This window comes from Drosophila willistoni, assembly GCF_018902025.1.
Source record: "Drosophila willistoni isolate 14030-0811.24 chromosome XL unlocalized genomic scaffold, UCI_dwil_1.1 Seg141, whole genome shotgun sequence".
NCBI lineage: Eukaryota > Metazoa > Arthropoda > Insecta > Diptera > Drosophilidae > Drosophila > Drosophila willistoni.
Window position 1 is genome coordinate 4,743,070 of NW_025814052.1, and position 27,970 is coordinate 4,771,039.

The 27,970-nt window shown below is 37.9% G+C and overlaps 2 protein-coding genes across 2 annotated transcripts; one reads left to right on the top strand and one right to left on the bottom strand.

The window, feature by feature from the left end:
* Window positions 1-4,501: 4,501 nt before the first annotated feature.
* LOC6649277 (arylalkylamine N-acetyltransferase-like 2) lies at window positions 4,502-5,374 on the bottom strand. Its single transcript, XM_002071361.3, has one exon. The coding sequence runs from the start codon at window positions 5,342-5,344 to the stop codon at window positions 4,670-4,672; it is 675 nt and encodes a 224-aa protein (XP_002071397.1). The 5' UTR covers window positions 5,345-5,374; the 3' UTR covers window positions 4,502-4,669.
* Window positions 5,375-7,792: 2,418 nt separating this feature from the next.
* Window positions 7,793-27,723, top strand: LOC6648344 (mucin-5AC). The gene is made up of 7 exons (XM_047011143.1): window positions 7,793-7,808; window positions 8,177-8,313; window positions 21,888-22,017; window positions 23,804-23,918; window positions 24,100-24,260; window positions 24,333-24,472; window positions 24,562-27,723. The coding sequence occupies exons 2-7, from the start codon at window positions 8,212-8,214 to the stop codon at window positions 26,176-26,178; spliced, it is 2,265 nt and encodes a 754-aa protein (XP_046867099.1). The 5' UTR covers window positions 7,793-7,808; window positions 8,177-8,211; the 3' UTR covers window positions 26,179-27,723.
* The last annotated feature ends 247 nt before the right edge of the window (window positions 27,724-27,970 follow it).

Sequence of the window (27,970 nt, forward strand, 5' to 3'; positions counted from 1 at the left end):
ATTTTGCCCCCTTTGGCCTACAACCCATACCGCACACCCCACGCCCCACACCCCGAACACTATATACATATGTAAGCATGTTTCAACTTGCATGAGGTGGGTAAAAAAAAACACCAAGGTGACAACTACAACAAAAGTTTCAACGTTTCATAGTTAAGATTCCAAGTTGCTAGCAAACGAACGAGATAATATTGCCCCAAAATGTAGGCTACAAAATATTCAAAAAAGATCTTGCTGGTATGTGGGAGTGAGTGCAACTATTTCTATATGTATAGATGGCTTTTATTTACATAATAAACTAATTAAAGAGGCTAATTCCATGGTGGGGTGTGGTGGGGTGTTCGTTTGTTCATGTTCGCTTTCGGCAATTCCCCAAATGACAATTCTCATTTTACATTGGCCCAACTAATTAACAAGTCGAATTCTCTTTTTATTAATTACACCAATTCCCAATGATTCGTTTTTCAAATTGAGTTTCTGTTTTGTTTTCACTAACAATATTGATCTATATCGATTCTATTCTCTCCATGTGTTGTCTCTTTTCAGCATTCAGTTGGATTTTTTGAGGCTGCTGGTCAAGCTGGTCAATAGCTAGTTACGTATGTCTCCTTTTTCTTTTGTGTGTGTGAGTGTGCTCTTCTCGCTCTCTCCTGTTCTGTCTTTCTCTCTGTCTCTCTTTCACTAGTTTTTTTCTTTACCAGTCTCATCACTGTGCTGGTCACGTGTCTAGGACAACAACAAAACGCATCAAAATTCCAAAAGCGTGACACATAGTCGAGGGCGCGAGTTTGTTTGGCCAACAGTAGCAGGAAACTAAGAATACCCGTAACCCCCCTTAACCACCAGACATCTATGTATACATATATGCATGTGTATCTATCTATCTATGCCATGGCTATGTATCTATCTATCTATCCATCTATCTATCTACCTCTATTCATGAATCTTGTCTAAGCATAGACGAGTAGCAGATTGGGTAACGGAAGCCAAAGCCATTTATTGTCTTCTTCATCTTCTCCCCTAAAACCCCTTTCCCCTAAAACCTTCTCCTATCTGATAGGAGAGGGCTATGATTTGGCTGCTAAAATTTGTCTGAGGTGCAACAACTTTGTTTGTCTTTTGGCCAGGCCGAAAGGGAAACGAAATAGAAAACAGAAAAAAAAACAACCAAAATTGTAACAGCCTGTGCCATGTCCAGACAATAAGGCAGAATCACTACTCTTTACTCTTGTACTACTACAACTTCCATACTATTCCAACTCGACTCGACTCGAGTACGAATCCCCTCACAGAGAACCGGGGACCGAGGACACTGCGAACGTGTTTCACAGCTTAAGCAGCTGCACTTGAAGAAAAAATGAAAGACTTTGACGTTATCAAGATATATATACTATTTTTCATTTTCCAGTTAGAGTTGAAGACAGATTCTAATCACAAAAATCTAATTAATTGGAATTCTAATTTTTATTGCTTATGCCTAAATCCGCCACAAAATTCAGCAATTTGAAGTTCTTTGAGTATTATACAGGACTTAAAAAGTTTATAAGGTGAAGAAATATCCTATAATTAGTTTATCATTTCGATTTAAAAACATAATATATAATTCATGTGATGGGCTGATATTTTTATACCATATACCCATAGGGTGAAATGGTATATTAAAGTCGCCAAAATGTATGTAACAGGCAGAAGGAAGCATCTCCGACCCCACAAAGTATATATATTCTTGATCAGGATCAACAACCGAGTCGATCTAGCCATGTCCGTCTGTCCGTCCGTCTGTACGTCCGTCCGTCTGTCCGTATGAACACCTAGATCTCGGAGACTGTAAGAGCTAGAGCCACCAAATTTGGTATGTAGACTCGTGTAGTATGTAGAGTGATCAAGTTTATTTCAAATTTTTGCCACGCCCCTTTCCGCCCCCGAAATTTAAAAAAAGCGTTTATCTCAAAAACTATTCCAGCTAGAGACACCATATTTGGTATGTATATTTGCTTAGTAAATGCACACATTTTGTATATATAAAAATTTTGACACGCCCTTTTCCGCCCCCGTAATTTGAAAAACTTGATTATCTCCCGTATTTTTTTACCTTATGCAATCAAATTTAGCAAAATACCAAATTTGATCAAAATCGGACAAAAAACAGTCGAGTTATGCATATAAACGTTTTTCCATAAGGCCGGAGTTGGCCGTTGGCTGGTGGGGGCGCTAGGGTGCTCGTATGATTGAGTGAGCGAGATACTAAGATATGCTTGTAAGAAGCATGTGAAAATGCATTTGTTTAATAAAGTTGAAATATTTGCTTTACTGGTGTATGGTATACCAAAGTCGGCGAGACGACTTACTTACTTCATTTCTATAGTAAATAATTATAAATTGGTAAAAGATTCTTAAGATTTGACAGAAAATTTGCCCACTAAAAGGGTATAGAAACTGCCATGCCTAATTCACGTTTTCTTTACTTTCACATTTCACATTAAACACACATTTTGACACTATTTCGGATATTTTCTCAACATACTTATGCTTGAATTTTGCCACAGTGCACACATATTTAAAACAAACAAAAAAATTTAAAAAAATTGTCGATAAGAAAAATATGGGATACATTAACAAAGTGGTGATAGTTGTTATATAGTGACAATTAGCAATTATAGATTGACTTCTATCCTATGAGTGAGCTACACATATTAATGTTTAAGTACTCAAACACGATACTTGCCAAAAATTTGATTACACAATATTGAGTTTAAAGAATGTAATGGGCTGATGGGTGACACATTTACACATCATCATCACTATTATTATGAACATCGCCATCATCATCATCTTCATTGGGAATTGGCTTCATTATCGACAGAAGCAACACTAATTAGCGCAATATGTAATTGTCGGTTATACAATGGCAATTCTTAACCTCCCACCCATCCATCCCTTTCGCTGTGGTTGTGTATTTTGGGATTGAATTGCATTTCCATTTAGCTATAATTTGACAAGACGAAATTTAGTAGATTGGTAACTTTTGATCTATTCCCTTCGTTGAAACGCCACTATAACCCCCGACCCCACTTTGCATGCACTTTGGGTTTCAATTTCATTTTCATTTTGCTAAATTTTGGGCTTTAGTTAGTTTCGGCTTTAAAGGTTTAACAATAAACCATTCAGACGTACATAGGTGGCGTTTCCCTCCGAAATGAAAGAATGCAGAAAAAGGTCACAATGCACATGGAATTATTATTATTATACCCTTGCAAAAAGGGTATATTAATTTTGGTCAGAAGTGTGCAACGCATAGAAGGAAGCATCTCAGACCATATAAAGTATATATATTCTTGATCAGCATGACGAGACGAGTTCATATAGCCATGTCCGTCCGTCCGTCCGTCCGTTTGTCCGTCCGTCTGGATCAACGCAAACTCCTCCTAGACCGTTGGAGCTACAGAGTTGAAATTTTGCATGTAGGCTTGTATATACTGCAGGGGTTGTATATCTCGGATTCAGCCGGATCGGAATACTCTATCATATAGCTCCCATACAAACCGCAAAGTCACGAACAGTGACTTTTCTTAATAACTTCGTTATTTTCTGAGCTATTGTCAAGAAATTTAATATTGAGTGAGTTAATTAGACATATAAGCGATTATGCCAAATTTGATCAAGATCGCGTGACTATATCATATAGCTCCCATAGGAACGATCGGTCGAAAACAGTGACTTTTGTCAATAACTTCGTTACTTTTGACGCGATTGCTTTCAAATTAAACATTTGTTAGTTTAATATGTATATCTGTTAGTGACTGTGCCAAGTTTGATAAAGATCGGGTAAATATATCTTATAGCTCTAATAGGAACGATCGGTGGAAAATAGTGACTTTGATCAATATCTTCGTTATTTCCTATGCTAAGGCCGTTCTTTCGCAGATAAAAAGTTTTTCCACTATGATGGCTATAAGTAAGGAACGAGTTACCAAAAAATTTGCAAGGGTATACAAACTTTGACGCGGTCGAAGTTAGCCCCGGCCCTCTGGTTTTTTTCTCATATTAAAACTCATATTTAGGTTAATCTATGTCTTCTTTGAAATACATTTGCAAATAAAAAAGCAAACTCTTTGCAACCATAGCAACACGAGTACGAGCTTACAATAAGCTAGTGAGAATGCAAGCAAGAGTGGTAAGAGTAGTAGTAAGTGGTTGATGGAAGCAAGTACAAAAATAATATTTGAGTTTGAAGCTCTCATTAATATCGAATTACACAAGTTGCAAGAAGGTGCGGTAAAAATGAGTACGTGGGGATGGCTGAAGAAGTAGTTGTTGCTTTCATGTATTTGCGTAAGCTCGGATATCCTAATAAGCATATTTAATTGGTCAAAGAAGGGCAAGGCCAAATGCTGTATACCCTTCTTGTTAGATTGTAAAACACGGAATTTATGGCACTTTTGTTGCCTTATCAGTTACACGCCCTGCTCTACCCTGATTAACGACAAAGTGCATATAGAAATTTAGTCAGTTGATAAGGATTTTATAATTCATTTCAAATAAAATGCTCTTTTTTATTTGTTTGTCACTTGGAGAAGAAGACGTTTTCAGCAAAAGTTCTTCATCATCACTTTTACGCCCTCGATTTAAGAGCCATTTGGCTTAAAATTGCTATTGAAGTATTTTATTTTTAGTTCTCACACAATTTGAGGGCATAGGTTTGGACACTTTCGTGTGGCGGTGGCACTTGGATGAGCTGTTTGCCCTCTTCGTTTGTATAGTCAGCATATTTAAGGCTACTAATCAGTTCATAGCCCAAACGTTTCACTAGCTGTGCGGAATAGAAGCTGGTGCAGTCGAGACATATTAAGGGATAGCCCAATTTACGGGCCTGTTCCTCCATGGCTTTTATAAGACGAGCGCCCAGAGATTGGCCACGCATTGAGGCATCCACACCCATGGCATGGATATGCAGAGCATGGGACACCTGATAACGCGCACACACATTACTGAGATGTTCCACCTGAGTTAGCAGGTTGACAATGCGACCCCATTTGGTGCCCACAAATTCTTTGGCATATTCTTCCAAATGTTGGCCCTCGTTGGCATCTTTGGAGCCGGCAACAGCGGCGGCCACAATGCGTCCGTTTTTTCTGAGACGAAGCGTTAGGCAGGTTTGATTTGGAATATGCGAGAGTAGAAAATCTCGATCGGCTTGATCGGGCTGCGAGGGGGGGCTAGTGCCCACTGTCAATGGTTCTTCACGATAATAATGCTCTAAGAGAAATTCTAAAAGCTGAGAGCTTTCTGCCGGCGATACCACGTGCACCTCGATGACGTCACCACTGGAGAGAGAGGCGGCCATATGTTCGTATTGTCGTTACGTGTTCGTAGATCAAAGGCAACTAACGCGACAAGTTCCACCTAACCAAGCGAAAACCATTCACAGCGATCGTTGTGACAATCAAGAAAGTAAACTCTCTCTCTCTCTCTATCTGCCGTCCACTCTCATGCTTGCGTTTTTGGATGCTCTCTTTTTTTACCCTTGCAAAAAAGGGTATATTAATTTTGGTCAGAAGTGTGCAACGCATAGAAAAAAGCATCTCCGACCATATAAAGTATGTATATATATTCTTGATTAGCACGACGAGACGAGTTCAAATAGCCATGTCCATCCGTCCGTCTGGATCAACACAAACTCCTCCTAGACCGTTAAAGCTACAGAGAAATTTTGCATGTAAGCTTGTATATACTGCAGGCGTTGTATATCTCGGATTCAGCCGGATCGGACCATTATATCATATAGCTCCCATACAAACGGCAAAGTCACGAACAGTGACTTTTCTCAATAACTTCGTTATTTTTTGACTTATTGTAATAAACGACTGTGCCAAATTTGATCAAGATCGGGTGACTATATCATATACATCCCATGGGAACGATCGGTCGAAAACAGTGACTTTTGTCAATAACTTCGTTACTTTTAACGCGATTGCTTTCAAATTAAACATTTGTTAGTTTAATATTTCCGTTAATGACTGTGCCGAATTTGATAAAGATCGGTGGAAAACAGTGACTTTGATCAATATCTTTCCTATGCTAAGATTGTAGGCCGTTTTTCCGAAACTTTAGCCTTTTTATAAAAAACGTTTTTCCATTTTCATGGCTTTAGGTAAGAAAAGAGCTACCAAAAAAGTTGCAAGGGTATAAAAACATTGACGCGGTCGAAGTTAGCCCCGGCCCTCTGGTTTTTACTCTTCCTCTGTTTACGTCTGCTATGTGTAGATTGTATGTAGATCTCATATGGAACTCATTTTGCCCATGTATGATAAACATTGTGCGTACATTGTACATACACATATGTTTATACCTTACCGACCTCCTCTTTGTTAAGAGCAAACGTACATATGTACATACATTTGCCAAGCTGCGCTAATGGGGGATTTTCAGCCATCTAGGGGGCCATTAGAAAAGGTATTAAAGCGGCTTAAGAACCTTTAGAGACAATAGAACAACAGCAGCAACAATAATAACAACAACAACAATAGCAACAACAAAAATACCATTGCCCAAAGTGCTCGAATTGTTTCGGAAATGAAAGAAAAACTAAACAAAGAACTTTATATACACTTTAAGGGCAGCGTAAGCTGATTTCCCTTTTCAAAAGCGCTTTTAAAGTTAGAAAATTGGGTAATTTTCCCCTGAAGTTGTCTAAAAATTAATTTTTCTTGTAAGTTCTAAAGAACATTTAGAAGTCTATAATGACTGAATTTTTTTTTTTTAAGCTACAAGACATTTTAAAATTCTATATAATTTTGTAGAGGGGCCAAATTTTTGTACAATTCACATACCTAGATCCCTGACTGGTTCCGATTTTGATAAAATTGCTCTAGAGTTCTTTAAAATATGGATAAAGTACTTTCTTTTTCATGGTTTGTGATGAATTAAATAACATTTAATGCTGGTCAACCTAAAGTGCTTAGGAATTTCGATGTGCGTGTGTATTTGTAGGTGAGATGTAAAAACCTTTACAAATGTAATCCGTAAACAAAACGTAGATATCATTGGGCTAGGCTAAAGCTAAAAGCGTCTACGGATTAGGCCACAGAAACTTATAGAAGTGAAATTGAGTGCGTTAAGTGTTGGAGAAGAAATAAAACCGAAAAGAGAAAAAAAATACCAAACATTTCTAATTGGAGCGCAGGGCAAGGTCACAAACCAAAAGCAAAAACACACACACACACACACCGAGCCAGAAAGGAAACGCAGCAAAAAAGGAAAAAATAAAGAAAGAATGAACTAACCGAAAAATGTCCAAACAAATCCACTAAAAATAAAAGAACTGCTTTGCTGCACAATGAAAGCATTTTGAGTCGAAGATGGAGTGGAGTGGAGTGGTGTGGAGTGGAATAGGTAAGGCTGGGGGGAGGGGGTAGCGCAACAGCGATGGCGAAAGCGGAGGTCGAAGGCAGTTATTCGAGCAAATGTCCTTGAGCGTTTTTGTGTGCAGCAGCAGCAGCAGTGAAGCAGCTGAAGCAAAAGCAGGAGCCAAAGCTTAACACACACTTCAATTGCTCCCAACGAGAGCCACATAAACTTCCCATCTCCTTTCATTCAACTTCCCAACGCCCACCACCCCATTCAATTGGTCCCTATCTCCCTGTCTCCTGGCAGTCTCTGTTACTCCCATTTTATCATATTCGCCGCCTTCTGACCATTTTCGCCTCGAATTCGCCGTTCAGAGCTTTTTTCGCCTTAGCCTGAGTGTTTAAAAAGCAGATGCTTCGCCGTCGAAGGCTTCAGAATAATTCGTGCCGCGTGCGCGTACGGTTCGTAGTCCTTTTTGTTTTGTTGGCTTCTGTCAGTGTTTGCCTTCTGTTTGTTGTCTTCCCTACTGCCTGTGTGTATGTTTGCATGTATGAGTGTGGCACAGAGTGTGTGTGTGTATATATATGTGTGTGTGTGTGTGTGTGTGTGTATGTGTGTGTGTGTGGGTATTGTCCGTGTGTTTTTGATACGAAAGTAAACAACAAGCCAGAATGGCGCCGGCAAAACTCTCTTTCACATAAAAACCCAACCCAAAAGGGAAGCGCTAAGCTTTAAAAACTCTAAAAAAAAAAAAAACAAAGCAAACAATTTTTTTTCAAATATTACATTTCATTTGGTATATGGATTATTTTTTCAACATTTTTTATAGTGTGTTAATCGAGCGATATCGTATACGAATTTAAAATGTTACAAAGCGGCATCGCTGCGGCTGCCGCTCATCGCTGGATGTTGCCACTTTTGGGATTATGCCTAATCAGTCTAGGATTGCGCTGTGATGCGCGTGCCGTAAGTGTAACAAGACCAATCTATTTAATAATATTAAATAATACAAACTTAAAAAACAGCTGGCTTTTAAACCCATTGGGATTGGGGGTGAAATAGTTACAATAGATTTACTCTCAATTCAGTTAGTTGAGTATTTCGCTAATCTGGCTATAGGGCTAATAAAACAATTTGCGACAAAGATTTCAGGCACTAAACTATTTTTGGTAACACCATTGAATTTTGTTGCCAACTGTAAATGGCCTTTAATGGATTCTTGATTTCATTTCAATTTCAATTCCTGCCCTCTCCACTTTGTGTTGTTACAGACAAACGTTGATCTTAAAAAAAAGCAAAGAAAAAAAAAATAGACCTTCGCTTGGCTTAACAATTTATGTGCATAAAGTTCTTTCTAACCATTCATGTCCTTCCTTTGCCGTAGTCTCTTCTGTTGAAGTTTTTGGGAGAGTAAATCACAAATATTTTGAACTGTTTGGCTCAGCCAAGGAAAGTTTCTTGATTTTTGTTTCTTTTTTTCTTTTTTTTGTTTGCGCTTCTCTATTTTTGTTTTTCTTTTTACTGTTTTTGGCGACGTCATCGTCGTTAGCTACTGCCCGCTGGGCTTGCTCTGGTTTTTATCCTTTCGTTTCGTCTGACTCCTGTCTGTCTGTCTGTCTGTCTTCTTGGCCACATTTTTCTTATTTCTTGTCGTTTTTAGTCGTTTTGTTTTGTTACGAGTCAGCGACAGCATCAAAGTCGGCGTCGGCGACTGCAAAATGAATAATTTCAGTGAATTTACTACACAATTTTATTCATATAAATCACAAATTAAATAAGTTTTTACGAGGTTGTTCGCAACCAGCCAGCCAGCCAGTCAGGCAGTCAGCCAACCCCAAACGAAACTTGTTTCGTTCTCAACTTATTTTGTAGGTTGTTATTGTTGTTGGCGTTGGCGTTGGCTCTGTGGGTTATATGGGGCTCAAACGTTTTCCTACGGCGGGTGACCCCGACGCCTACCTCGACTTTAACTCCCCGTGTGGCATTTGCCCTTTTTTTATGGTCGTGTAATTTTTTCGTTTTGTGGTGGCCTTTTTTTTCTTTTCTTATTTATGCTTATTATCGTGATTGCTATTCACCATTTCCCTTGTAGAAAAACAGAAAACCCTACAACCACTACATAGACGAGTTGTCCTAAGTGGTTGCTACCTTTGGCTAACAAGAGTGCTCTAAGATGAAATTTTTTTTGCATTTATTCAGTCCTTTTTCTTTAAGTATAAGCTAGTCTTTCAGATGAAGATTCGCCATTTGAAATATTCTCAATCTGTAACTGGCTTGTTTCAAATGCTAATCACTCGTCAAATCAGAAGTTACAACTTTTTGCCGTTTTTTCTGTCGTTCATTTGCATTTGGACAAGTGCAGACTTAAGCATTGTCGTTATGTCGGGGTAGCCGTTACCTTTTAGCAGTCTACGAGCATGACAAACAGAAACAGCACAACAAAGAACAAAACAAAAAAATGAGAATCATTCAAAATGGTAGTATTCGTTTCTGCTAAATGTTATTCATGGCACTCACGTGCGTTTGACACGAGATTCACGTGATGGAACGTGAAAGCAATTTACGATGTGGCAGCGGTTCGTGGTGGTTGTCCGCAACAGCAGACAATTAATCATGCCACTGCCAGGAGACGAACTCGGACGCGAACGCGGATGCAAGCGCGGATGCGGACTCGCCGCAGTCAATTGTTGTTGCTCCACTTTCACTTTCGTCCTCGAATATCCAAGGACGCGTCGAAGGCCAGGCCACATTTACTTCTTGAGAGAGACAGGAGCAGCAGCAGCAGCAGCAGCAACAAGAACAAAAAAGTTAAAACACCTAACGACCTTGAGCTAAATTGGACTACCCCACCCCTTTAACCTCACACCACAACCACTATATATTTCGCACATCAAATCATAATTTATGGAGGACAATCAAAAAAAAAAAAAAAAACCCCAAAGAGAAGAAGAAAAGAAAAAGCAAAAAACGCAGGAAGATGGAAAAAAACGGACGAGAATCCACGGCTTGCGCCTTGGCTGACTGGCAAAAGGTTGCACAATTCGCCCACATAATTATCGGTTTGATTTATGGGGAACTCGAGCCAATTACTTCCACCAAGAAAATGGCGGAATGCCTGGCGTAGGGGCAAACGGAAACGGAAATATATAAAAAAAAAAAAGAAAAAGCAAAACTGCAATGGAGAACGAGAGAGAAGCCAACCTGGTCGGTCTTTACTGACTGATGATTCGCAAAAAACAACAACAAAAAACGCAATTTATACTTATATATATAGCAAACAAAAGAAAAAGGCGAAATAGAAAACTTTACCAAGGAAAATTCAAATGAAACCACCAAATGAGGGAAAATTATACTCAAGACTTAAGATTTACTCGTTGGATCTACTTGAATTCATCGTCGTATAAGTATTACTCGTCTTACCTAATTTTATTCGATATTTTACAATCGGATAATATATCGTCTTAACCAACATGGAATCGAAGAAGAAGAATGGAAGAAATGATTTTTTCGAATACTCGATAAAATTACTGAATTAGAGCTTTATGAAATTAAGGTTTATTTGAATACTTTTCCTTTCGTTTGGCATTTTTTGTTTCGGCTTCTATAATATTACAATTTCAAATTGAATCTCAACGCATTAAAAAGAGATTTCACTTTCGAAAACTGGTTAAAATTGAGCTCAATTATAGGTTCGCAAAGTTAGATGTTTTTTAAAATTTTTTAATTGTTGTTTTTTAATTTAAAACTTTGCCAAACTTTTCAGTAATCAGTGCTAATCCTTCTATATGGCTAATCCAGCACTGATCGTTAGTGTTACTCGTTTGTTATTTCACTCGTTACCAACTATGTATTGTAAACGGTTGGTTTAATGAATTTGATTTCTACATATCGTTGGTTTTACTCAATTCTTCAAAATCTGTAAATCTTTATTTTTTTATGTTTTAATCCATTTCGTTGGAATTCTGGGAATCAGTAGTTTTATTCGATAGTGCCATTTACATATGTATGTTTATTAGCAACAAGTTGTTAGTTGTACTCCTTTGTTTCTTCACTCGTTAGTTTTATTCATTCGCTATATTACTCGTTAATTTTAGTCGTTCATTATTTAACTCGAGTATACGACTGGAATTTGCTTTTATGAATTCTTAGTTTTATTCTATCATTCTTGATTTGCTTTTACTCCGCAAATCGCCACAGTAACGAGTTTTAACCCAACAGACACATTTGGCAAATATTTATTTGTTATATGGTTCAACAAAATAAGCAAAATTAGACTATTACATCGGATAGTGTACACACACACATGCTTAGCTCAGAATCTATTACCTTGCTGATGATGCATAGGTTCAGGAGGCACTCAAAGACACAAGTATGTACGAGATATTGGATATTGTATGTATTTACACTGTACATAGTATGTAATACATACATACATACCTACATATATGTAACTGTAACCTGATATCCAGCCAGTTATGCAGCATAGCAAATATTTATGCTTAGTTGTTTGCGGTCAGTTGTTCTGACCCGATGCTGCTCCTGTCACGTAATTAAGAAATTGCTGAACAGATTGGTCAAGCACTGGGGCTGGCGGTATGAATTTCATGAAGGAGTTGCAAATATTTGCCAGCCACATCCAACATGAGGTCGTCTATCGCTTTCTCCATTGTGTGTGTGTGTGTGGGTGTAGATTCATATGTGGGTTAGCTATAGCAAATATTATTTATGCACATATGTATTATTCACTTAAGGATAAGCACATTTATGGAAATGGCAAAGCAGTCCAATTATCAAACAACACCAAGACGTCTGTAAATGGGTGGTGTAAAAGTGATCATCTTGTTTTTCTATTAAATACCAACAAAAACTAAAGCCCATAGGCCAGATTATCAATTTGTAGATTTTATTTTAATTGTAAATGTTATTGCAATTTTTAAATAATATCACACATTCGGCATGTATTTCAAGCATATTTATAATATCACTCATACGACATGTATTTCAACTTTTATTTTGTGCTACATAAATATGTATGTAAGTACATGTATCAATGGGATTGCTATAACAAATTTGATCTAAATCGATTTTATATATCTTCTGTAAGATTTCAAATGTAACCAATCAGCATTGGCTTTATGCAACTCTCAATTATGCTTTTTCTTGGAAATCATGTCCTTTTCGCCAAAGTTAGCTGACTCACTATGGTTTTTATTTAATTTCTTTGCTAATTGGCTATATACATAGTTTGTTGCGTCTGTGCTTCTAATTTCATTTTACTTGCTTATGCAACTAAAAGTATTTCTTTTTATATCCTTCTTTCGTTTTGTTTATTTTGTTTCTTTCTTCATTCAGTACATTTCTGAGATTCCATTGCCTGTGTTGTTGAGTAATTGCTCGCAATTGGCACATGAATACCCCAAATGCGTTTCATTCAATGACATACACTCACACATTCACACACATACACATACATAGAAAGTGAGCGAAAAGCAAAAGATGTCTTTGTTAGCGTTTTCTCTAGTTTTCTACCATTTCTCACTCGCTCTCGCTTTACGGTTTGCTCGTTCTCTCTCTGTCTCTCTCTTTTTTTCTGTGACGCTGACGACCTCTCTTGGTAATCAACTCAATGAGGTAGCTTCCACGCCTTCACCGCTTTGACCCGAATTCTTAGGGCGTGTGCGGTTCCATGAATGCGGGCACTCATTTTACCCATTTCCCCTAGTGTTCTTTACCTTCCCGCCTTTCCCGCCTCCCACACCTTCCCCTCTCCATGCCCCGGCCCTTGGAAGGTTCTTTTTTTGTGCCCCTTGGTGTTTTACCTCCTTCGCTTCTGTCGCCATGTCTGGCATCCTTTTGTTTGGTTAGCTTAGCTAGCTGCATGCCTCGTTATGCACAAACAAAGGCGTTTTTTTCCACGCTTCCATTTAGCAGCAAATTAGAAGCTGCCTTGCAGTGTCCTTAAAGAAACGTTTTGTGGCAAAAGCGGAAAGGGGTGAGCGGGTAGCTGAGGACGCTGGTTGGTGCTGGTAGGCATAAGGGGGAGATGGCAGCTAGGGCTCAGGGCTAGGTCATATGTGAAACTCTCTTCACATGCGAATTAATTAACAGTAAATAAAGAGGAAGACAGCAACAAAAAAAAAAGGCAAGGACCTTGACAACGCGACCCTCCTGTCACCTTCCTCCCACAGCTCTAGGTAATTTGTTGAATACCCGCACACACACACCCACACACACACACAAACACATTTAAAAAAGGGTCGACAATTAATTTAAGATGGTCAACAAGTTGAAACCCAAAGCCTGAGAAATAATGAGGGGAAAATTCCAGAAATTCTAAATTCTATGCTTCTCTTTTGACTCTTTTCTTTTCCTTTTTTTTTTTTTTTTGTTATTTGCACTTTTTGTGTGAATTTTCTCAGTGTATTCTGCAGCTGATGCTGATATTCTCATGATGATGATGACGATGACGATAATGATGATGGTGATGAGTTCACAACATTCAAATCTCTTCCTCTGGCGTACTGTCTGGCGGCCATTATTGTGCTCATGGGGCCATCATTGATAACTAATGTTGGTTGCCATTAATTGAGGCATTTTCGTTTTTGGCTGGTTGCCTGCCTGCCTGTCCTGTTGGCCCCCATTCCCAACACTTCCCAACTTCACATATGTATGGCCTTTTTTTTTGCTTTTTTGTTGTGCTCTCAGCCTTAATAATTGAACAATAAAGTAAGGCATTAAGTAATTTGTGAGGGTTAAGTCATAAAAATGGCACAAACACAAACACAGACGCGCACACACACACACACACACACACACACACACACACACACCTACCTACACATCTACATACATGCATGTATAAATTCGTAATTTTAGTGCTTAAAATTTAATGAGTCATTGGCATGACATTTTGATACCCTAGCCAAAAGGAAAGTATAACAAATAAATGAGCATCAACGAAATGGCGAAAATTATATGAATTACCTTTTTTTCATTTGAAGCTAATTAAAATATTACAAAGAAATAAGAATACCTCTTCTGTTTTATACATAAATCGATTTAAAATTGAGAAAAAACCCAAATTTCAAAAAATGTTACTAGGTTATAGGGTATTTTTGCAGTCGGCAAATACATTACATAATTAGGTTAGCGGGTCTCATTGCTAAAATTAAGTAAAGTGTGAAAGGCCTTAAGCTAAAATTAAAAACGAGTTCAATTAAAAATAGATTATTCGTCAAGAGTTTTAGGGTTTCAGGTCGATTCAGTTGCTAACAAAAGAAATAAGGCTAATGGAGTCGGTAACGTCTTCTCCTCTCTGTTACCAACATCTAATCATTTTCATAATACCTTATGGAAGGGTATTAAAACAAAGATCTTTATGTTCTATTGCTTACTTTAAACTCCCCAAAGTAAATTGTAAGCCATTTCAAATGTTTTTCCTCGAACTATATTGGGCATCTAAATGCCATATTTTCGCCAACAAAAACATAACGAATTCTTGGTGAATTCATAATGCGGAATGCGTAAAACATGCGTGCTTATAAATAAGCAAGAAAAAAATTGTCAGGACACTTTTGGTGTTTGCATCACGCAATCATCTTTCCTTTCTTTCTTTCTCGTCCTTAGCCTTAACCATTGATTCATGTTAATTAAATGTGGCAAAAAGAAAAAAAGAAGCAAAAACAGCGACAAGAAAAAACGAAACAAAAAAAAAAAAACCAAAGAACAGAACCAACCGAAAGGGGGCGAAAAGTTGAGGCAACTTTTTCTATGGCAATAGAAACTTTGTCTGCTCTGCAACATTTTCATTTGCTGTGGTATTGTAACTTGAAACCCAATCGTCTCCCGTCAGTCGACATATATTTGCCACTCGTCGCTCATCACTTGCCACTTGCCACTCTTCAGCCACTTATTTCTTCCCCTCTGTCTCTCTCTCGCTCTTCCTCGAGCTCAATGAAATTCATTATCGATCATTGAGAATACGAAAAAGAAAATGAATGAGAAAGTTTTTGATAAGCCCTTTTAATTACAAACCGAAGCTACGTAAGCTGCACAAGTTTTAACTTTGCTTTTGTGCAACGAATGGCCACAAGGACATCACAAATGACATCGATATGCGAAGGGAAGCAATTGCATTTGCATTGCCAGTTTAAGGCTAACTAAAGATAACCTTGCCTACCTCAAAAGAGAAACACACACATGTACACTCGCACATAAATCTTGAACAAAGTGCCAAGTGCAATTGCAATATCTTGGTAAAATGTGTTCTTTTTTTTTTTGGGGGGGGGGTTAGACTGTTAGCTTTTGTATATGATGTCCTGGAATTTGATTTTTTAAAGAGCTTTCCCACTTTAATCAAGCAAGCCGCTTGCCTTGGTCTAGTCCTCAGTTGTTGTCTGTCTTCTCGCACAGCAGGAAATCAGCATAGAACTGACCCATTCCTAGTGTTTGAGTTGCTGCTGCTTCGGCTGCTTCTCATTTGCTACTTTCTGCTTCCGTTTATTTTTCTTCCTTATGCCATCGTTCATTCCTCTGTTTCAATTTCAATTAGAAACTTTAACTGCTTTAGAGAGACAGTGGGAGTGAGCTATAAGATGTTGCCGCCAACTTGTCTTGGTCTTAGATCCATACACTAAGAGAAAATAGTAAAGACATATATTATGTTTAGAGCATCTTTTAGTTTGCCCTTTGATTAGGAAATTGCAACTTTCTTGAGTTTACAAAATTTTCCAGAGATAAGAGAATATTCATTTTTATGGATGGACAATATTTGGATGTCCTCTCTCTGTTTTTTTTTTGGAGTTTAAGGTTTTTTCGCAGTGCAGTTTTTTTTTTGTATTTCGCTGCAGTGGTTGGCGTTCGTATCATTCTTGGGTTTTGGTCGTTTTTCTCATCATTTTCTTAGTGCTTCTTTTAGAGCAATTTAATTTCTTTTCTGCTGCCGTTCGTTCTCTATGTAGTAGTCAAAGACCGTCATCCTGTGATGAAGCTACCAACGACCATGGGAATGTTGGCGTCGCGACGTCATGGAGTATAAGAAAAATTTCGTCTTCCCTTTTTTGATGATGGCGATGGCGTTGGCGATGGCGGTTTTCGTTGCGTTTGCCTTCTGGCTGGCTCGACATTAAAGTAAATCACTTAAACTGTTGGAAAATTCACACAAGTGACTCTATGTCATTCTGTCTCTTACTTTTACACACAGTCTCTGTCTCTCTCGCTCTCTTGCTCTCACACTCACTCACTCAATGAATGCGGTTTTTGGTCTATATAGTATGGCAATATGTATATGTATGTACATATGTATATTTTGCGTCTTGCCAGTGCGCACACATAATTCACATTGGCTCAAGGATTAGACATCGTTGCCGCCAACACAACAAATTGCTATGTTATCCTTGGGCTTACAACCATATTGTAAATGTATGTGTATTTATTGTCCTTGGCTTGGTTTTGGTTTCTTTTTTTGTTGTTGTTGTTTTTGTTGTTTCGTGTGTCGGTTTATATCGTGTCTGTCCTCCACTCAATTCCCATCTCATTCATTAGTGGCAAACAGCAATTTGAGGGCTTCTAGTATTCAAATAATGATTTAAAATAAAAATACTCGACAACATTATATGTAAGTGTGTGTGTGTGTGTATCGCGGTGTGTTTGTATGAGTGCCACGCTTAAGTGTTCGTTTTCCACATGGATTACCTGACAGAGTCGCTGGATAACGGGATGACTGGATGAGTGACTGTTTGGTTGGGGTGACATTCCTGCATGTCTTCAATTTTAATAAATTTTCCATGCATGTAAGCATTTGCGCGACAGTTGACAGCTGCAGCAGTAGCAGCAGCGGCAGCAGCAGCAACAACAATAGGAGAAGGAGGTGAAGTATCGTCTCGTTTGTTGCCATTCCTTTGCAAGCTTTGTGACAGGACAAGCAAAAGAGGGCCAAGGACAGGGGTCTTTCTTTCTTTTTTGTCCATGTTATTTATACACTTTTATCATTCACTCATTCTTTACTCACTTAGCTTTCACAGAAGTTGAATTGCTGCTGTCATATTCATTTCAACGCTATTTATAAGCGTTTTTCCTCTTACCCTTTCGTATGTTCTTCAAGTTAAAAGTGTAATGGGTTTCTTCGCACTTCTTTTAGTTGCATTTACAGACCAAACGCTTTGCTTCAACATATCGCATTATATAAATACATGTATATCCATATATATATATGTATCTATGAAGTGCTGCTGCTCTCTATATATGTAAGTGCTTTTTAGCAAAAGAAAATTTTCAACTAGAAAATGGAAATATATATGTTTAGTTTTTCAAGTAGTTTAACATTAATGTTTTGCATTATTTTTGCACACACACACTAAACGCTTTTATAGACAAAATCTTAACAGCAAAACGAAAGGAAAAAAATACAATGAATAGATTCATTCACGAAATTTATATGCTTGACTTTAAAAGCGATGAGCTGAATGAGAGAAAAGAAGGTAAAGGCACAATGTTACAACAGATGTGGTGTTTATGTGTGTGTGTGTGTGTGTGTGTGTGTGTGCCAGTGTATATGAGCATGACTTGACATTTGACACAGTTTACAAAACAAGTGAACGTGAACACATACACACACACACACACAAAAACACACTAAAAGAAACAGAGAGAGGAGGAGAGAGATAACAAGGAACAGATGTGAATGGGGCAACCAACGTCAGAGGACGATGGCATGCATAAAATATTACAATATATCAAAAGGATTGCCTAATGCAGGTGTCTCTCTGTGTCTACCTCCCGCCTACAGCATTGGAACATTAACTGTATCCTTATACCATCACGGTCCCTATGGATATCTGGCTTTTATTTGTGCGTAACCGTACGCACGTGTGTGTGTGTGTATGTGTGTAAAGATGTTGAGCTAATGTCGAGCATCAAATTTGCATACGAATGTCTATATAGATAATATGATGTATTAGAATGACAAATATCAGAGCTTCATTCAAAGTCTTCTATTTCAATAAAATGTCATTTATTCACTTTAAAATGTTTATGAATAGTTGTGAAAATTAAACTATAAATTCTTCTAATTAGTTAAATTGAGTAATGCTAAAAAAAAGAGCAAACACTGTAGCATACTTATAAGGACACACATAATGAGGACATTCATGCATTCATTGCTTGTCCTCTTACATTTTCGCTTTGCGTTGCTGGTCGAAAAGTGCTGAACAAATAGCAAAACACAAAACGCGTTCAGAGTGAAGAAGACTGAAATGCAAATAGCTTAAGTAAAATTATACATTAAAACAGCAGCAGCAGCAGCAGCAGCTGGAGGAGGAGCAGCTTTATGCTGTCTTTCACTTATGTTTTTGTATAATCTGCATTCAACTTCTGGTCCAACTAAACCTTTAAGTCTTTCCATTACTTTACCTTCCATCCTTGTCCATAACTTCCCTCTTGCAGTTTTATCGCTAAATAGAGAGGGAGAGAAAAAAGTCAAGAATTAATTTTTATATGGAAAAACGAACCCTATAGAAAGGGAGCGGCAAAAACGGAGGAAAGTAAGGGTGGGACTAGCATTTTCTTCGTCTAAATGGATTATCAATTTATCTTTACGTAGTTAAATTTGATTTTTACCCATAATTTTTTGTGTTTGTTCTCTGTTTTTCTGTATGCTGCAAACTTTATCCTACCGATAGAATGAAAAAAATTTCGCTTATATTTTGTATGTAAATAATTGAATAATGCATAAACCACAAAAATTTGCATAGAATAATTGATAATGCACACACATATACATATACACTGACACACATATTAATGTGTATATACAATCAAGTTAAAAAAAATCTTTGGCCAAAAATGAAAATAAAAATAGCAAAGGGAAAAAAAAATCAATTAGACCTTAAGCTGCTATTGATGCATGATAAATGAAAATTGAGATATGCAAAAATCAATTAATTAAACATGAACTTATTCATTTTACCCATATTGAATATATCATTCTTTGGTCCCTTTAAATCAATTTTTGTTGATTGAATCAATCGAAAAAACGAATAAATCATAGTGCCAAATCTTCTTAGCGACAATAATGCATTGGAATTTCAAATTCCTTTCGAAATTTTTTAAAAATTTATTAAAATAATTCCATGGGTCAACAAAATATATCTGCAAAAATTTCTTTCGCTTTCAACAACTTCAATTAAGAGATGAAAGTAGCTTTTATTAGCTTTTTCCCTCTTTTATTTTGGTCTTTCTTTAATTTTTCGCTTTTGTTCCTGTACTTTTTTTTACGTTTCGCAATTAAAATTGAATCAAATTAATGAAACGAAACATTCGCTTTGACAGACTTTTACCTGATCCAAATGGAATTTCTGAAATTTGATATACTTGGCGCATGTGGCGGAATGAATGACGCGAGACCTACAAAACGACTCGCTTTTCATAATTCATTAAATACGCACACACACACACACACACACACACACACACACACACTTTGAAACATTTGCCTCAGACAGGTTTCTATGGCAAAGGAAAGGAAAAATGTGAAATGAAAACAAATGAAAAATGCTTTTATAATAAGCTTTTGCTAAATAAATTTAATTAGCCATTTTGAAACATTTTCATTGAAGTTGAAATGTGAAACAGGGTGAACCCCAAAAAACAAACCTCAATTTTTTTTTCCTTTTGTCTAAATTAGGTGGAGAAAACCTCTCAAAAAGTAAAAGTAATATTTTCCTACTTTACACCTAAATCGCTAAATGAACGTTAATTTAAGTAGGCATATTTATGTTTGTAAAGTAAAACTTTAAGAAATTTCACTGTGTATACGTTGGAATTTACCCAACATACATATATATGTACATATATAGGGTAACGACTTGTCTGCCGTTTATTTGCGAAATTCAACCAAAATTGGTATATTAATTTACAAATTTAAGCAAGTATTTATGATTTTATACAGTCCAAATATGTATGTATATATTCATAGCGACTACTTCACTTCAGAGCTGAAATTTTGTACTTAGGCTTTGTGTTTCTGCAGGTGTTTTATATCTCAAAGTCAGTCGCATCGGACCACTATAAGGGGTATGACTCCCTTTGAAACAATCGGTTAACAATAAAGATTTAGATAATAACCTTTTAATAACTTTCACTGCTAATTACTGATTAATTGTAAGATCTTACCAGTATATAACTACTACACTTCTATATGTACATAACTTATATCATACAGCTCACATAGAAACAATCGGTTACAAATAGAGTTGTAAGTCTATAAATTATTAATATATCTATTAATGGCAGTGCCAAATTTCATCGAGATCGGTCAACTATGTCACACTTTAATCAGAAAACAAAAGGTCTTAAAAAATTATTTTGTTTGGAGAAACATTTTTGTGTCTTATTAGTTAGTTCAGTGAACAAAATCGAACAAAAATTGGATGACTATATCATGTTACTGTCATCCAAACATTGGTACACCTGAATTTGGCTTCAGTTTGTAGGCCTTTCATTGCTCAAAATTCAACTTCATACCCTGAAACCATAAATACTTGCAAGGGTATACAAACTTCGTCATGGATGATTTGGCATGGGTCTCTTGTTTTTTTTGGGCGCTTCTTGAGGAGTTTATGTTTTATAATATTGTTGCTTCCACTTTCTCTCATTCTGTTTTTGGATTTTCGTTTTGTTGCCCCGTAATTAGTTAATGTGGTGGCTCGCACACACCCACACAGACACCGCATCTCAAGTCAGGACGTAATACACGGGAATGTTGTTGCTGTTATTGTTTTTTTCGTTCTGTTGCTTTCGGTTTTGTGAAAGAAAGGCGTGTTGTGGTTGCCTTTGTGGCACTCGTCTCGGAGACTTCCTAATGAAATATATGGTATGGGATATACTTGCAAAGCTGATTTTTACACTAACCAAAAGCTTTTCTTCTCTAGCTCTCTACTCCTGCTCCTGCTCCTGCTCCTGTTCCTGCTTCATTTTGTTGTGTATGCAAATGGTTGCCCTCGTGTGTTGTCGTTATATGTATTTTTAATGTCGTAGACTCCTTTTCAGTCTTTCGCTTCTTGCTCCTTTTTGTTCTTAATGCTTCTGCTTCTTCATCATGATGTGGATGACGATGATGATGATGCTGCTGCTGTGTGTGTGTGTGTGTGTGTGTGTGTATGCGTGAGGTGTGGTAGCGGCATTAAAAATGTAAAACGCTTTACTCAGCCTCATCCTTAATGCATAAACAACACCAACAGAAAGCAACCAAGGAAAAGAACACGCAAAAGCGACAGAGAAAGAGAATACAAAATGCCCAAAAAGTTACACGATTTTCCCCTTATATACCTACATAAATATTTTCACAATCCATATGAGGAAATGTTGCCCTATTCATTCGCTAAACTCTCTGTAAACTTCTCATTTTAAAGCTTATCCCGCTTTGGTCAATTCAGTATATATGTCTTTAATTAGGTTACTCTACTTTTAAATTGTATATGCCTTCCCAATTCAATTTTTCTATATATACTTATTTTGCCTTTTTGATTTGTGGTTTCTTTCAGGTAAATGTAAGCAACACTTGGACAATGCCCCAGGAGGGTTTAAACGTATTCTATAGATTCTTTCGTGATCGCATCTCTTGGTTTGAGGCAGATGCCGTTTGTCAGTTTCATCATGCCAATCTGGTGACAGGTAAGCCAGGCTATCAGAAAGCTAAGTCAAACTATAAAGCAAAAACAGGATGGAGTCAAGGCGGTGGATGGGGCTGATGCTATGCGGGAGTTCTTTACAGACAACTACAGAGCTGAGAGTAAACGAAAAAGAATGCCAAAATGCCAACACAAATTGTGAAATGCAAATAAGCCCAGTGACAAGAGCGAGGGAGAAAGGTGAAAGATTAGCTGTGGGTTGAGGCCAGAGGACAAAGCGGATTGCATGATGGGGCATGCTGGGGGTTCGCCCGTTCACATTGCACATTATTACAAATGTCCGGCAGCTGCTGTGACAGCAGCCCCAGTCAGTCCAGGTGGGTTGACTGGAGCTATAGCGCACCGGTTATCTTGTCTACACGGAATGCTTTTTAGCCTCCAGACCAGACGCATTTACAAAGGGTTGGAAGCAGCATCGTCATGTCCAGCCATCTAAGTGTGTGTGTGTGTGTGTGTGTGTGTGTGTGTGTGTGTGCATATACATATATATTAGATGGGTATGAATATGGGTGATTGGGAGGAAAAATAAGGCTACTGCGGGAACTGAGGTAGCATTGAGGTTTACAAATGAATGAGAAATGGCAGCAAAATGACGCAGCCACAGAGAGACAAGTCTTTTATATATATCTTTCTTTTTTGTTTACCTCTCTCTCTCTCTCTCTCTGCCTGCCCCCTGGTCTTGCAGATGTAGTAGGGGCCAGGGCCAGTCCACCAACAATGCTCCAGAAATTTTACAATAAATCCTTGTGACAAATGCCACTGGACAACAGAATGGATTGTTAGGCAGGCCAGAGTGTGAGTGTGAGTGTGTGTATGTGTGTGTGAGGGGGAAAGGGGTCAACACACGTACTTTTACATGCATGGATCCCCAATGGGGTAAAGAGTTGCATCTAGATTGAGACCCATCGACTTACAAAGGGTTACTCTCTAAGTTCATGTCATAGATTCAAAGAATTTAGCACAAATTTTTATTGAAAACTTACAGAGTAAACCTCGCTCGAATCAATGCCCGATTCAATTGAGAGCCATGCTTTACCTAAATCGGCACTATAAACAAATTGACAAATTGCCAACGAATAATAAAGTCGAAACCCTTCTTTCTGTGTCAAAAAACTATTTTCTGAAAATATTCTGGTATTCCAATTCGAAACACTTGCAAAAATAATCTTTGAGAACGGATTAAAAATAACGTTTCCTTTTCATTTACTACATGAGAGATAGATATATTTGTCCAGGACTCGGGGGGTCGACATTGATTCAAATGCAAATGCAAAGTGGGTTCAGCTTGGGTAAGCAAGTGAAAACTGAATCCAGGCAAAATCAACACAAAAGGCTAAATAACCCCTGACCCATCATTCCCCCCAAAAAAGAGAAAAAGAAAAATCACATGGAACAAAACAAATAATTTCACTAGTATTTTGCTAACAATTTGTGTTTTGCCACTAGCCAGACAGAGAGAGGAGTGGGGGACATGCGGAGAGCGGGAACAAGAGAAGGTGATCGTTAGGTGTCCCTATATAGCATAGCTATCGTTCGTCCATGCCCAGCCTTGTCCTCGTCCTGGCTCTGAACGAATTGAATCGAACACAACATAAAAAAAAAGACAAATATATATATACACAAATAAAAACCATTTGTTTTCGTTTCTCGTTTTCATTTTCATTTGTTGTTTTCCTTTCTCTTCCTCTCTGGTTTTATTTTATTCCTTCTTTTGTTTTGTGTGTGATGTTGTTGTTGTTGGTTTTTGTTTTCGTTCGTCCTGTTTTCAGTTGACAACAGTTTTCAATTCGATGCAACACGCGACCTGCTAAGGGAATTGGATGTAAACGACATCGTTTGGATTGGACTCATGCGACCGCAGAATTCGGATCGTTTTATGTGGTCGTAAGTATACCGAAAAAAAAACAAACCAACAAAACAAAAAAAAAAGGGTTTTGCTTCTCATATTATCAATTGTAATTGCTTTGTTCCTGCTGACATGTGTATCAAGGATTTGGAATAGAAAATGAATGTGTTTGTTTGAAACTTATCCCTCTTCCTTCTTCTCCTTTTTGTTATTGCAAAGGAATTCCCGTCCTTTGGTTACGGATACTGGCTACTGGGCCGAATCGTTGCCCTTAATGGATGCCCCATTGTGCGCTGTTATCGATCCCATACGTGATTATCGCTGGCATGCTTTGCGCTGTGGAGGTCCTGAGACAGCTTCATTTCTATGCGAAATGCCGGGTAAGCCGTCAACTCGAAATCATATGAAGTAACAGTTTAACTTCATCCTAACGCGTTTTTCTTATGGTTTAGTGCCCAGCTGGGCAGATGCCTGCATTCTCAAGGATATGCCCAATCTAACAATGCAATATATGGCAGATACGGCCAGCATTGAGTTAATACGAAATTGCCAAGAGGAGGGACTACTGCGACACACTTGCAAGGGCAAAGAGGTAAGAATTTGAGTGACGATTAACGATTTCCATCTTTTGCATTGGCATTGCCTTCCCCTTTCCCCCTTTTGAATTAAACCATTTTCTAGGATCGCGAACGTGCCATTCGTCAATTGATATGCCCCAAGGAACGCCTGGAGGCTCAACGTATAACCGATATGACAAATTCACATTTCAAATCGCTTCAAATCATCCAGAATATACGTACCGATAATAATGAGAATAATGATATTGATCTACTGCCATTGCAACCCAATTACAATCGTGGCGGTAATCTTGAAATTGCTGTAGCCCCACCGCCAAGTTCATTGGGTGGCGTTACCTTTGGTATACCTCATGAAGTGCCACGTCCAGTTAAGAAATCAGGACCAAGGCAGCCACCACCAGAACATATTGATATCATGAGCATTATGATGGGTGATCAACCGGCTTTAAGTATGGAACAATTGCCAGATAGTGGAGCTGATGTATCGAATGAGATTTTCGAACATTTGCCACATAAAAAGAAAATATTGCAACAAGATCTAAAGACAATGCCAAGTATTCATGAGGCAACTACCATAAGCTTTGCAGCAACACCAAAAACCACTCCAAAATCAACTCCGAAGTCAACTCCAAAAACCACAACCACAACAACAACAACAACAACCACTGGGCCATTGTTATTAGTCAGCACAACTGGGGCATCACAGCATACAACTCATGTGATTGAATCGGCGGATAATTCACATTTCATTCCACCCATGCTAATGGTAAAATCACATTATATACCACCAGCCAAACATGGTGAACATGGAGAGCATAGCGAGCATATTGAACATTTACTGGCAACGTCCTCAACAACGACAACCACAACAACAACAGCAGCACCAGCAGGAACAACAACAACTACAACAACAAAACGAACAGCTAATGATAAGACAACAACAGAAAAATCTGTAACAGATGCAGCAGCAGCAGCAGCAGCAACAAAAACTACCACAATTGCAGTAGCAAAAACATCAACAGCTAAGCCAGCAACAACAACAACAATTGCCACAACAACCACAACATCAGCGGCCGCAACAACAACAGCAGCACCAAAAACAACAACTTTGGTAATAACAGAAAAACCAACATCAACCGTGGCCACTGATACAACTGTGACAACTGTCAAATCAGATGTCCAAGAAACTACATCAGCAACAACATTAGAAACAGCAACAACAACAACAACAGCAGCAGCAGCAGCAGCAGCAGCAGTAATAGCACCAGCAACAGTAACTAATGGAGCAGCCAATGATTTGAAATTGAATTCCACAACTACTACGACTACTACAACTACGGCTGCAACATCAAGCGCTACAGGAGCAACAGCAACATCTTCACCTTCATCAGCAACTTTATCAGTTACATCATCAACAACATCATCGCCAGTTATAGCAGCGACGACACAAGCAATAGTAACTATCAAGGCCAAGGAGACAGCAACAACATTGGTGACTGAAACGGAACAGGAAGTGGCAAGCACCACAGCAATACCAAAGGCAACAGCAACACCAACACCAACAACAACAACAACAACAACAGCAGCACCAGCACCAGCAACAACCACAACACGACGCAACTTCCTTCAAGAGGAAACTGAGGCGCCATTTAAACCAAATCGACGACGCTCGCTAACAAAACCGGAAACTGTTAGCTATTTCAAGAAGATCTTGGGCTAAAGCTAGTACCCAGTTAAAACACACACAGACACACACATTTCCGTTACATAACCGCACACTTCCCGTCACCCCGTAACCCCGTCAACACATCAACGTGCTTCTCCTTCACCTTCACCTCCTCCTACTGCTGCCGTTGTCACTTCTCTTCGAAAATGCAGCAAGTAATTGCTTACGCAAAATCAAAGCTGCATTTGAATGTGAACGAATCTGTAAACGAATCCAATTCAAGTTGGCTTTCTCTTCTGTTTCAAAAGTTTGTAAAACTTGGCAACCCCCCCTTCTCCACACACACACACACACAAACACACTACGTTCTCGATACACCAACTTGTAACTCATGCTTAACAGCGGGTTAAAACCCGCAGCTCAAAACAAAAAAAGGCGAACAACGCAGTGAGGAGGAAGCGAAATAGAAAGCGCCGACAGTTTCAACCAAAAATATGTCAATTTTTCACCCCCTCCGCCGCCCCTTAAACCACCTTCCCAAAAACATTAGCATCATATGTAGTAAGTCTGTCAATAGGCAAAAAAAAAAAAAACAAGCGAAAGTCGCTTTACAAAAGAAGGAGTTGAAAATGGAGATAAAAAATATGGACAGCACATACCAAAGGCCAAATCTACAAAAATAAACACACAAATCTATAGAGATGAAAGGAAACAAATAAAAGAAAGAAATAAAAGTAACAATTTAGACTCTTAAGTACGCGTACATACATAAAATGTGTTTTGATTTTCGTTTATATTGAAGAAAAGCCCAAAAAGAGCAAACAATACGCCCTGTTAGCCAGTCCTTAAAAGCCCTCAATCCGTTCTTAGACGCACTCGTAGAAACTAGAAGAGGCAAAGGCCATTGATTAACCAATCGATTTCTTTCTCCAAAGGAATTCTGGGCAAACTAGAAAGAGAGACAAAACATCTATTTAATATTCCAATGCCACAAAATCTTTCATTATAAACGAAATTCAAAGCACGTTAGCAAAAAAAAAAAAAAAAAAAAAAAATAAATAAATAGATGATATTAATTTTTTTTTCTTAACTTTGTTTTGTGTCTGTCAAATAGTGAAATACAATATACAATGTAAGTGAGCGACAGAGAGCGAAATAAAGGAGATAAAATTTTTGTCAAAACAAGAAAAAAATGTGCAAAAGAATTTAGATTATAACCAAAAAAAAAAACAACAAAATTTAATGAAATGGAAAGTCAAGCCAGTCAAAAGCAAGGACATACAGCAAAAAAGTAAGTAAAAAAAAAACTGAACAAAAGCCAAGCGAAAAGAAGCACTTAAAATTAAGTTAAAATTAAAGAGAAAAACCAAGCACTTAAAAATATTCCCTCTTCCCCCTCAAAAGAAAGCCCGTTTGTCCCCCCCACACGCACTTCATATAGTGAATTATTTATAACTATATATATAATATATATCGTCGTACTTGAAATCAGTTTGAATCCAACTTAAAAAGCAAGATTAAAGTGTAATGCAAAAAAAAAAAAAAAAACGGCAAACAACTTAATTGAAATGAGTAAACGAATAAAACTTTCCCAAAACAATTCAAAAAAAAAACACAAAAAATTGTATTAATTTTTGGGATTGTGGGCAAACTATATACCACTGAAATCACATGAAAATCGAAATGAAAAACAAAAAACAATTTGGAACAAACAAAAAACAAAAGCAAAGCACTCAACGGAAAATCTCAAAAGCATTTGGATCTCGGGTACCCAGATGTACCTTTTAGCTGATGAAGCCCAGAGAATCTCTCACACGCGCAGCCATTCATTTCGTTTTGTTTTTCC